The 12,950-nt window shown below is 41.3% G+C and overlaps 1 protein-coding gene across 14 annotated transcripts in view; it reads left to right on the plus strand.

Annotated features, from left to right (window-relative positions):
* The first annotated feature begins 209 nt into the window (after positions 1–209).
* The window catches only part of LRRFIP2 (LRR binding FLII interacting protein 2), a 52,782-nt gene continuing 40,041 nt past the window's right edge, over positions 210–12,950 (plus strand). For 11 of the 14 annotated variants that reach the window (XM_048950776.1, XM_048950780.1, XM_048950777.1 and 8 more), the window contains exons 1-2: positions 210–3,466; positions 12,572–12,676. In XM_048950776.1, the coding sequence (XP_048806733.1) occupies positions 12,587–12,676 (90 nt within the window). In that variant the 5' untranslated portion in view covers positions 210–3,466; positions 12,572–12,586. The remainder of the gene's footprint in view (positions 3,467–12,571; positions 12,677–12,950) is intronic. The other 3 variants (XM_048950788.1, XM_048950789.1, XM_048950790.1) reach the window with 3 other exon arrangements.

Raw genomic sequence — 12,950 nt, forward strand, 5'->3', positions numbered from 1 at the left:
CGTAAGGGTGAGGTGATTTCCTTTATGTGGTTTGTGTGTCACCAGTAAAATCAACAAGCACTTACACAATCTTTTTTGGGGGGGATACATAACACACGTGGAACAGCTCATGATTTTAAACTGAGCTTTATAGAATGACGTTTAGCCTACATTAGTTGCTAGTATTTTTATATGCATCAAACCAAACAAATCCGTTGAAGAGCATGTTAATTCTACAGTTCTGTGATGTCTGTCAAGTCTGTAAGGATAACACCGCCTACATCCCTAGTTGTTTTTACGGTGGAATAATAATGAAAAGCTTTGTATGAAAATTAACCCCACCATGTAAATATAAAACTTTCACATTCTAAAGTACAACTGATTTCTAAATTCCCTTTTTCAGATGATAGCTTCACTTTACTTTAAAAAAAAGTTTCTAATGAACTCTCAGTTCATAGACACTGTTAATATATTTCATAATCTGTATACATGCAAATTGTATAGGTCAAAATAATGCTTGTGTCTTCTCCTTATTTTTTATTCAACAAGCTGATCTTTGGAAACTGCTCAGCACATTACTACTAAAATATTAAAGTATAAGATGAATAAAAATCCATAGTAATTACAGAAAAGGTCCCATAAATACATTTTGAACATAAAACACGACATTCCAGTGCTTACCTCTAGAAGTCTTCACTAAGAATTCAGTGACCAAAACAGCAGAGAGGAAGTGAAAAGAGCACTGTTTTCAATAGTTTGGTAAATTAACAAATCTGCTCTGAAAACAGATGTTTTCAGATGTGTGCAAAAGATTATATTTAGTCAGAAATCTAGATTTCTGGGAAAACACTGCTTGCTTTTGCAAGTAATTTAGTAAATGTTTTACTAGGCCTGCAAAAGTCTTATGGAGGGAGTCTGATAATAGTCCTTTATTATTCCACTGAATTCTACAAAAGTTTATTAAATAATTTGATAACTATATTCAGCATACAGTCTGCATGCACTCAGCTTTGTAATTATTTCAGGTATTCTCTTAAAGTAAGCCTTAGAATGATTCCCAGCATCTAGCATTTAACCTATGCAGACTTTTACCTATTGCTTTGAATGCAACTGAAAATTTGCTTTACTCTGAGTGATGTTGAGTTCAGCAGAGCTCCTTAAAATCCACAAAATCTTAAAACTCTATGCAAATCACTGCAGGAACTTGATGTTGAGATATTCTATACAACAGATCTGCACATTCATCCCAGATACACTTTCTCAGGTGATGATCTCTCACTGAATGTCTCATCCGAGTAAAACAGTTTTAAAGAGAGCTTTTTAGAGGAAAGGGAGAGTAAATCAGCAGGTTGAATAACATATGAGGAGCAATCTATAATAATCTACCTTATAAAGAGAGAAAATACCTTGAAAGGGAGTTCCAGTGCTACTTCATTTATTTATTTCAGTTGAAACACTATTAATGGAACAAGCTCTACAGCAGCTTCAATAGTATTTTGTTCAGGTTCGATTCATAAATCAATTTCTATTTTGTAACTGCAGCCATTCCACAGCAAAAGTTCAATGTGATTTCATTTCTTGCCTTCTAATTAAAGGTCTATAATGAAAAATGTACGTAACCTGAGTGTTTGTTCAACTCCTCATTAATGATGCTGAACTCAGAATCGCTACTGTGACATCTGGTACCACTGCCTGTAGTAACTGCTCTGTATACACTGCTCTGTGCACTGCTTTTCAGTAAACAATTGCTCTTTCAAGCCACAAAAATGCACGCCTGCTCTCAAGGAGACATGCTTTTTGCTGCATCATTACAGAAAAATGTGCTGCCTGCGATATCAAAAGACCAAACACATGCAAATCCTAACACTTCATCAGAAAAAAAAAAATACAAACAACTGAAAACATGTTTTCTCTTTATATAGCAATATGCTGACTGAGAATTCCCACAGACCAGGGGCATGGCATCTATCAGAGGATTCCACAGACTCTCCATTCAAAATACTTCTCCCTGCAGCTCAATCAAAACCACCTGAGACATTTCTAATGAAGACTCTCGCCATAAAGCCCAGAAAATCAGCACATAAATCCTTCTGTAAGAATTAAAAACGACATCCTTATTTGAGGTTAAGTCAGCATTCTTTTCTTGTCTTTCCTACTGATATTCCAAGAAAAACTCCCTCTGCAACAGCACTTCCTCTCTGCTCCATCTCCCTGCGGTGAGATCATCATCTATTACTACAGAAATCAACATGATGTTAAAAATAAGCATGGAATGACCACACTGCACGAAGAAGGAGACAGACACTGTAATGTTTCTCAAGTAGAACGTCCTAAAATACTGAAGAAACCCCAGGAGGTTGCTTTATGTCTACTGTAATAGATCTAATTTGCCTGGACACTCCTTCTTCATGTTCATCCACTTGAGCTTATTTTAGTGTAACATTTGAACTCTGCCAAAGGCTCTTGGGAACATTCCTGAGCGTTACTCCTAGGCTTGTCAACCCTGCAGTGCCTTTTTGTTATCAAGTGTCTTCCAACACGAAATACCATCTCTGCCAGAGCTCAAACCATCCCTGCGATCACCCTGCCTTAGTGACAGAGGAGTTGGAAAGGCAGGGCTGTTTCAAGGCAGATCCTCACTGGGGCTCCGATGGATATTAGTCAAATCCTGGTGAACAAACCGGGATATATTTAACGGCATGTTTAATTTAATATTTGTTTTCTACATCTTACATCCCTAGGATTCTTCGCTTCCTGCATTTGTCGTACAACAGCGTGCAAGTCCAATGGCGTTTGGGGCGGTGTGGGATGAGGTGTGATGCTTGTACGGGATTCTTACCCTCAAACTGGCACCTCCCAACGTTCGAACCACTTAGAACCCAGAGAAGGAAGCACCGCGAACCTACCTGTCCCTGCCCCGCGGTGACCCAGCCGTAGGGGACACAGCCCGTCAGCAGGAGCTCAGCACACCGCGGCCGCAGGGAGCAAAGCAGCGCACATTCCGCACAGCGGCACGGCCACAGCCCCAGCTCCCGCACCGCCCGCAGACGCAGCCCCTCCGCGCGCTCACCGCCCCACGGCCGCGCATGCGCGGTGTGCGCGGAGACTGGAGGGCGGCCCGCGAGCGTCGCTTCGCTCCCGCCTCATTGCCGGCCCGGCTCCTTCCTCCCCGCTTCTCTTCCTTCCTCCTCCTCGCCGTTTCCTGCCAGTCTCGCGCCGCGGCGGCGACCGCTCGGCGTTGAAGGGGAAAAGGCGGCAGTGTGAGGGCGGGGAGAGGAAGAGAGGAGGACGGCCCTCATCCGCGCGGCCGCTCCCGCCCCGCTCCGGTTCTTGCGGTTCCTGGGGCGGGGAAGGGCGGAGGGGGCAGGGTGAGGAGAGAGCGCGGCTGCCCGGCCCAGGCCGACGGCTCGTCCTAGGGCGGCTTCGGCCTCCGTCCCTCCGCCGCCGGCACGGAGCTTGAGGCCGAACCGGGCGTTCCGGCCCGCAGGTGAGGCTGGGGCGGGCGGCGGGAAGGGGAACAACGGCGGAAGAGAGACGGAAAGCAGGCCGGAGCGGATCGCGGGCATTGATTGCCTCGTCCGCGCCTTTCTCTGCCGCGCTTCCTCGAAGCGCAGCGCTGTGTCTCCGCCGCTTGCAGGGCGTGTCCCGCCGGGCCGTGCTGCTGCCGGGCCGGCTCCGTGTGCCCTGCTTCGGCTGCGGGCAGAGAGTGCTGATAAGGGATGGGGACATTCCCGAGCCTGGAAGGGGCCTTTGTGCGGCTCCGGGCTGCGATCCACCACGTGTGTTATAGCTGATTTCCACACTGATTTCCGCCTTGTTCCTTGGAATATTTACTTACTTGCACGAATTTCCTGCAGCGTTAAAAAAGTCATTTTTTAAACGTTCGTTACCTCTTGAGTTTGAAGTATTTCAGTGGGGCCCTGAAGCAGCTATGATCTTAATACACATCTGCTTCCTCGCACAGCCTGATTGCTTAGTGGTGAGGTAAGAACAGATGAAAGCTGCTCAGGCAGTACAGCACAGTGATAGGTGACGTGCTTTTCCCATGGCTTTGTGTTACGTTTGGAGATGTTGACCTTAGGGTGTGAAGTTGTGTTATCTGAACAGAATTCCTGGCTCTCGTGCATGTAAGGCAGCTGTGTGAAATGTCAGGTGTGAGCTTGTTCGCCTAGACATGATGCTTCTTGTGAACTCCTTTGCTTTATAGCTGTCATTTTGCAGGAGCTGACATAGTGTTTTAACACATGGAGTCCGGTTTAACCAGCACTGTCTAAAACGTCCAGTTGCAGGGGGCTGTGCAGTACGTGCTAAGGTCTTAAATAGTGGCTGAGGGAGCTGGGATTGTTCAGTTTGGAGGAGGCTCAGGGGAGACCTTATTGCTCTCTATAACTACCTGAAGGGAGGTTATGGTGAGCTGGGAGTGGAACGGCCTCAAGCTGCATCAGGGGACATTCAGGCTGGACGTTAGGAAATACTACTCTGAAAGAGTGGTCAGGTGCTGGAATGGGCTACTGGAGTCACCGACCCTGGAGGCGTTCAAAGAATGTTTGGATTTTGTGTTGAAGGACATGGTTTAGTGAGAACTATTGATGATAGGTGGATGTTTGCACTGGGTGATCCTGTGGGTCTTTTCCAACATTGGTGATTCTATGATAAAGAATAAACACATAATCATAACACACATGCCTTTTTTATTTATTTTTGAAATCTAGATAGATATATTGCTTAGTACATCCAGTATATAACAGCAATGAAAAACCAATGATGTTTGTTTTTGAAAAATAATAATAATATAAATGGTGACAGAATAATATAAATGGTGACAGAAGTCAGTGCAATGCACATATTAAAATATATATATATTAGAGATGCTTTTTGAGAAAGTAACATGAATTTATTATCCCGAGTAACTGGAAATGAGTTAGTAAATGTATGCAGTGGGCAACTTGTTCCTATGCAAGCTTGCTTCTTTGTGGTCTTCTGTGTTATATATCATTTGAAATAGTGTACATAGATAGTGCTGTTGGAAGTTCATGGATGTGTGTTAGGCATGTAGAGCTAGAGCTGCTGCCATGGCAGAGGTGAAGGAGCATCTCCCCAGGGCCTGATAGCCACACAGGGGACCCCCAGCTTCAGATTGTGCCCTGCAAGGTTTGCTCTGTTGTGCTTCAGTAGCTTTCCTGCAATGTAGAGTAACTTCAGCAATAGTAGCAAAGAGTAGGAGTGCTGTAAATATGAAGTTGTTAATGGAGAAATATCTTCAGTAGTTGCAGCTTATTACTTGACGTGGGCTGTTACCATGGAGCTCTTTGTTTGTTTGGTTCATTAACAAATAGTCTCAATAGAGTAGCAGTGTGTTGCAGTGTTTTGTTTTTAAACAGTTAATGAATCATTCTTTTGCAAAATGATAGCGGATACTCATTTTGGAAAAGCTGACAGTGTGAAAATGCAGTTTGCTTTGTTTTTGGAAGATTCGTGTGACTTTGTTTTTCGTTATGCATTCCTTCAATTTTTTTCATTGTGTTCATTGTAGTTCTGTCATTTCCTCGAATTTGAAAATCATGCTTGATTTTCTTTTATTTTCCCTGAATCTTCGGTACCTGTGGTAACACTGGTAACACTGTAAATGTCCAGCTGTGTCACTCTGCTTCTCTGACACCTACCTTTACCTCGTGCCCTAGGATAGTCTTGGCTCTGAGACTATTATAACAGCTTTTCAGATGCTTCTTCTCAATAACGATAATGTTCTGCATGTCATTTTTTATCACGGAGTCATGATATCTGCAAGTGCAGCTGTAAGCAGCTGACTGGCAAAGAATTCATGCTTCATAAAATAAATACCAGTGATTGAAGTCACTTCGCTCTGTGGTGTTTGTCTCAGGATTCTGGTAGTCTGCAAAGACAGGAAGGTCACCAAAGACAGATGGATGGGCCTGTGGGTGTTAGGTACTCCCACAGGGTTGTAGGATATGTCAGTACAGCTACTGTCTTGCCTTGCTTAAAGTTTACCAACACTAGCCTGATATGGTTACACTTCATGGCTCCGTCAAGGCAGTACTTTTCCAGACTACATAATAGCTTTCTGGCTCTGTCTATTCCTAGCTTTGTAACACTCAAGAGCTAAGGGATTTCAGCTTTCTCTAAGGAGCTGTCATTCTATTGTTAAAAGCCACTAACAAGCAAAAAGCTGTATTTCTCAGGTTTTTAAAAGGGAAATAAACTGGGAACGTGTTGTGTCAGAGTGTGGATAGTTGATAGTTAACTCACTGCAGGCTGACAGCTGTGCACAAAGTAACTTTAGGGGTTTTTTTTTTGCCCTGAAGAGGCTGATGTGAGCTTGTTCATTCAGAGCAGAATCTCTGTACCTCCAGTTTGAGGTAGGACGTGATTTGAGACAAAGAGGTTTTCTGGTTGTTAGTGGAAACACTGTTCATGAACTGGAATAACTGCCCCCGTTGTAGTAGTAAGCGCTGTCACCTTTTGGCTGACAGTAACTGTCAGTCTTTACTTCTTCCTTTAATGCTAGATGTTTTACACATAGTATCAGTTTCTCCACCCCCTGCGATGATTCTGGTTTCAGATAATCTTTTTCTGAGCAAGGTGGTGCTGAGTGAAGATTATGAATGAGTGCTTAAAGCCATTATGTAAACAACTGCTGATTCCCCTCTTTCCTTCATTGCATGGTGGTCGCTGTGATCATTAGCACATGAAGCTGCCTTCTTTTCCCCTCGTGAATTAGCCATTCTAATTCCAAAGAGCTGTCCTTGCTCAGAGGAATGCTACAAGTGCATCCTTCTAGGGAGCACTCTTGTGTCAGCCTTGCGTAATTTAACTCTTCGTGTATCTTTGTTCTGTGTCCATTTATTTCTGTTTCTACTTTAGAACTTGCTTTCACAAAGCGCTGAAGCTTAAACAAATAAGATTGTAATTTTCCAGTCTGATTCTTTCTGCTCCCTCTTAAATATAAATGCTACCTCTGCTGGCTTGCAATAATAATACCTCTGATTTATTATTTTTTTTAATAGATCTGTGTTAACCTGAGCTGCAGCTTCATGAGGCAGTTCTTCAAAATTACTGAGTTGGGAGTGTTCTGCTGAGCATATTCTGTTTTAATTGTGGGCATGGTAGCCTCCATACCTTTCATAGCTATGAAATCAGCTGTGTTATCTGTTAAAGTGAAGGTCAGGTGTTCAATTAAAATAGGAAGTATATTCAAAATGTTTGACTCCGTCATTGTTGCATAGCAGTCTTGCTTAGATCTTTCTTTTTAGTGAGGTGCATGAAGAAGATTTTGTACTGAGTAGTGTATTTCACAAGCTTGTTCTTTTGGTATTCTTGGGGTTTGTGGAATTCTGAAATTTGTCAGAAATCAGAATGAGTTGCTGTTTGTTTTTATCAGCAATCTGTGCTTGTTTTATTAGTGATGAATGTGCTTTTCTTTCTTCTTCTTACATCCATCCTGCTTAGTGTGTTTCTATCATTCATCCAAGCAACCTTAATTCAGAGTCTTCTAGGTTTTCACACTGACTTTAAGAAACTCCAGCCCTCCTTTTTGATCAACTCCCACTGATTTCATTGCCTTTTTGTCCTTGTGAAATCATAGTTAACCCACAAATTGAAATGGAATCAACTTATAACTGAAGTTGATCATGTGGACCATTACAATTTGTGATCTTTGAGTTTTGTTGAGAAAACACTTACTGCTGGCTCTTGTTTGATAAAGGGCAGGTAAAAGTGTGTATCATAGACATTTGTGTCATCTAGTAGCGTGAAATTACTTCCAGATGGTATTTTATAATGAACACCTTCCTAGTAGTATTTTCTCTCTCATTACACGTCAGAGGTAGCTATCATTAGGGGCAGGTAGTGCTTTCATGGTGTTTTATGATCCATGTGATTCACTTACGGATAGTTAAAGCAGATCAGCACGCCAGCTTGCCAGGTGGGCAGCTAAATTTGTTCTAGAAGCTAGGTATTGTGGGCAAGAGGTTTAGCTCCTTCCCCAGATCAGAAAAGTTGTTTTCATTTTTATTTTTATTTTTTTTTTTAAATACGCAGCCTCTGCTGACTTGGGCTTTAGTGTTAGGAAACTGCAAGGCTGGCTCTAACAGTGGTTCTAGAGCAGTGCTGCTCTTTGCTGGTATTGGATCAGATGCACACAGATTGTTTCTACACAGGTGAATTTCTTAAGTGTTCTGTGGTGTTACTTTGAAAGTCTCCTTTTCTCTTTCAGTTTATTTATAGCATCTTCACACTGTAGTATCTGAATGCCTCGCATGCATGCGATGCCAAATACGCTGGCGTAGACCCAGGCATCAGAACAGGTGGTGCTATTGAAGGTGGTGAGTGATAGGGCCTTAAAATGTAGAGTAGCTTCTGTTTTATGTAAGACTGGTCACCTTTGTTTAGGAAGGAAAAGTTAAACAGATTACCTTTAGTCAGGAGATGGTAGGAAGAAGAGAAGGCAGAAATGTTTAACTTGTGGAAGGGGTGAAACTTTATATATCTCTGAAGCGAAGGGAAATCAGAGAAATTGAGGGATTTCCTCATGAGTCTTTTTTTATTTTAGGACTTCAAAAAAAATAAAAAGAAATACACAGCTGATGAAGCGATATCCTGTTGTAATAATACTGTAACCCCGCCTACGTTAAGGAATGAGCACGTAAGAGATGTGACTTGGGAATTCTGAACTGTAAACGCAGCAGATTACAGTGTCATTTCCTTTCCATCGTTCAGGAAGCCCAGTGTAACAAACTGTTCTTTGGGTGGTTGTATTTTATTTTAGGTTGTATTCAGTTTTTTGTGTTTTTTTTGGGTGAAAATTCTGCTGTTATGGCACGTGTTCAATTTATTGTATTGTGCAAGTTACACAAATGAAGTACGTAAGGAATATTTTTACTCACATTTGTGGAAATACTTGATGCTGTCTTCTATGAGAAGTAACATCCTGATACCTTTAGTGTTAGACTTATTGGTCTGTTAGCAATCCAACTAGATCCCTTCAGTACTGAATCATAGAGCGAGACATGAAATACTCTGTGATACCTCAGCTTGATTAAAAGCTACATGGAATGCAAGAAATTGTGCGATAAGGTTCTCGAAGGAATAGAAAACATTTTGTTAAGAGATTGTATTGAGAGTTTCAAAGTTGGCAGCTATAAGAATTACGTAAGCAAAAAATGAGTAATTTTGGAAGAAACTTCTGGAGATCAGGCCTTGCTCAAAGCATGGTCAGGTAGAGCAGGTTGATCAGGGCCTTGTCTGATCACGTTCTGAATCTGGAGTTTCACAGTCTCTCTAGGCCAGTGTCTAACTGCTCTCTGTTCTTCAGCTCCGAGATCCTCTGCATGTGTTTCCCATTTGGAGATGCTCTGGATTTGCATGTACCTGTGCCGTTCCCCACAGTGCCTGAACGTGTGCTGGTGAGAAATGACCTCAAGGCTTGCCTGCAGCCAGGCACAGATTCTCCTTGCTTCCTGCACCCTGTACTGGCTGCCTGCAGGCTGAAGGGTGAGAGAGGGACAACGTGGAGGGATGCTGTCTGACCTGGGCAGGGATCACATTGTAGTGTCAGGCCAGGTTTGGACAGCTGCTGTTTCCTCTCCAAGGCCTCCCCCACTGATGTTTGTATTTTTGTCCAATTTTCTTTAAAGCTGATTACTTTGTTTCAGACACTTCTTTGTAATTTCCTGCTGTTTGATGTGAATGATAGTCATTTTGCTCTCCATCATGACATGTTTTGGGCAAACTCACTGTCAGACAATTGCATATTTGACACAAGTTTTTTTTCTTCACAGTTGCTATTGTCTAACCACTGGCATATGTCCTCTGCCTTACTGAGCAATGGCCATACTATTTTCTCAGCCTGTCTTTTGCAGTCATGTCCCCATAGTCACCTTTCTTGCTGTATTTAGCAGCCTTTGCTAGTTTTGACTCTAGATGAGTTTTTGGCTTTTCTAACTCATCTTTGTATGCAGAAGGAATGTCCCTATGTGTCTTCTAGGTAGTTTGTTCATGCTTCCTTTCCTGGGCTTGAGCTCAGTCAGGAGTTCTGTGCTCATCTTGGTGAGCAAATCTGGCAGATGGCTGTAAGGAATGCTGTGCTCTCTTTACAGCACAGTGACTCCTGCTCCTCATGCTCCAGTTCAACTGTGACGAAGTTCTATTTGCACATTCACTGCTCTTTAATTACACGTTAAGTACTGAACTGTCAGTCTGAACGTAGCCATACTAAAAATAGCTATACAGCTGGCTATATTTCATTCCCTAAATTACTCTGATCCTCTGAGGATCTCAGTGAATTCACAAAATTGAATTAGTTGACTGTTAGAAGTGATATGTTGTTTAAACCCACAGATGTAGGTCAGGTCTGCATTGTGCTCAGGTACTCAGCAGTTTTTACTTGCATGCTAACTGTTAATGCTGATGTTGTAGATGCTAAAAGAGAAATGCAAATGGTAAGAATTTCATTTCTTGCCTATTGGCCTTTTTAGCACATAGTTTTGAGTTCTGGTGCTTAAATGAATTGGATTATCATAACAGCACGTACCATAATTTCTTGTTTTATTTAGGCTAATCCATAGCCTTTATGAGTACTTGTTATAGTAGGAGAATATCACTTGACATGTTGATGCTGCTTCTGTCTTGTGATTTATCTGCTTTTTTACTTGAAACCAGTCAGTATTAATTACTGAAAAGAGATGTGGTTTTTTTTGGACACCTCTTCCAAATGAGAGCAGCAAGCCAAAGTTCTGAGCTTGTATCTTTGCCACCAAAACATTTTCAATCTGCTTTCTCAGTATGGATACTTCAGTTCATCAAAGTACAAAGTAGGAGCTTGCTTGCTTTGTTTTAAAGCTAAGAAAACAGATTCTCACAGAATTGACCAACAGGGGCAGAACTTGTTTTAGACCTCAAATCAGTCTGTAGTCACCTTGAGTTCCAGCTCTGCTGTCCTTTAGAACCATTCTAACTTCAGATAAGAGTGAGGTTGGAATCTTATATTTGTTCTTAAAAGTGCACTTCTATCCAACACCTGCAGCACTGAACGTCATTAGTTTGGATCTCAGAATAGCAACTGGAAATTGATAAGATTATATTCCATAATAGCAGTGTCTGTCCTATGCAGGAGCTTTTAAGAATGGAAATGTGTAGTTTTCAAGGCTCTGTTGTCCTTTCTCAGCAAACAGAATATTTCCCTATTCTAAGCACATAAAGGTTAGGAAAGTACCTGTGGAATTGGAAGCAGGATGAAAGATCCACACCTGCAAGGGAGAGAGGACTTGCAGTGTGGTATTATGGTGGGGATTAGAAGTATAGAAGCTAAATTGAAAAAGAAAAAAAGAAAAAAGATAAAAAAGGAAGAAAAGGGCATCATGCTGCTACTTGATCTCTTTGCCAGAAAATAGCCCAAATATTTTGGTTTTGTTACTGTAATAAAAATAATGGAGTAAGAAATGAAGTGTCCGCGCACGAAGAATCCTTGTCAGAATTTATTTTGCCTGTTTGATTGAAGCATTAGGGATTTTTTGATGTTTCCTAGTTAGAGGTGGTGGAAAAGCTCTTAAACCAATTTGTTTTCAAAATGGTGGCCAGTAAGAGTTTGCTCCTGGAACTTTTCTATTTGCATGAAGAAGTTGTTTTTACTAAATAAGGCTTTTTCCCAGGCCCTGTGTGGAACACTTATCTCCTTTATCTCAAGTAGCTGGGCTACCAGCGAGTTCTGATCTGCCACTTGTAAGCAACTGGATGTCTGGAAGTAGGCTGTTAGTAAGGTATTTAGGGAAAAAAAACTAATTGAGGTTGTTCCCCTACTTTTGAGTAATGTTTTACTCTCTGTGACTGTATGTTGTAAACACGAGCTGTGTCTTGGTTTGCTGGTGATTTTCTTTCTCCTTGCAAAAGGTGCTTGGAAGATGTTCTGTATTATACTGAGTACGTGACACTGGAATGTTTCTCTCCTCATTTTCCAAGTTAGGCAAAAGAATATTTTTGTTACCCTAGATATGTCTTTAATTCTACTGTAATATACTGAAGTTTGCATTCAGTTGCAGCTGTGTTAAAATGTAAATAAATGTCTATTACCTGCCTGGATGCTTTGAAAAGGTTCTGTCTGCTGAATTTTTTCTGTTTCGGAGAGTGTTCTAATGACTGTGTAATTCTAGTTCTTGAACCTGCTGCTGACTGTGGGGTCTCTTAAGTCCATGAAATGCATTTAATTGTTATTTTTAGGAGTTGTGAAAAATGATAGGGTGTGTAAGTATCTTCACTGAGCTAGGAGTAGCTGATGGTTGTGTCTGACTTTGAAGCTGTAGGTAAATGAGTGGTTTCTGTTAAGTGGAAAAACTTGTGTGCGCTTTGTACGATGCAGTCAGATTTTATAAAGCTTCCATAAAAGTTTGATAAAGTTTTTCCAAAAATACAGCCCTTATGCCGATGTCATACTGAGTTCTTGAGTATTAAATGGCTGAAAAAATAGGTAACTAAATTATTAAGATTGTGGGTGTGGGTTCGTTCTGTTGTTTTTTTTTTATTTAATTCCAGATCTAAAAACTGAGTGTTATTTTTCTCCAATTTCTCTTTGCAAATACAGAATTAGAGAATAAAAATGGGGACTCCCGGATCAGGACGGAAGAGAACTCCAGTGAAAGACAGATTTTCTGCAGAAGATGAAGCTCTGAGTAGCATTGCCAGGGAGGTATGTTAATTTCAGTTTGTTTCTAATTCATGAATAGAGATGAAAGCAAATTCATAGTCCAATAATTAGACAAAAATGAAATACCAGTGAGGAGTACTTTAAATTGAAAAGATGGCATTTACTGGAATTAAGTGTCCTTACTTCTGTGGTTAGTGTAACTTCGTGGTGCCACACTTTAGCTTAGCAGCTACTTCTGCAGGTAGGTATGCTTTAACTGTTTGTTACCTTGATTTATGAGAAATCCAGTTGCTTTCTGAAATGTGAAATAAAAAAA

The sequence above is a fragment of the Lagopus muta genome, chromosome 7 (assembly GCF_023343835.1).
Source record: "Lagopus muta isolate bLagMut1 chromosome 7, bLagMut1 primary, whole genome shotgun sequence".
Classification (NCBI taxonomy): Eukaryota; Metazoa; Chordata; class Aves; order Galliformes; family Phasianidae; genus Lagopus; species Lagopus muta.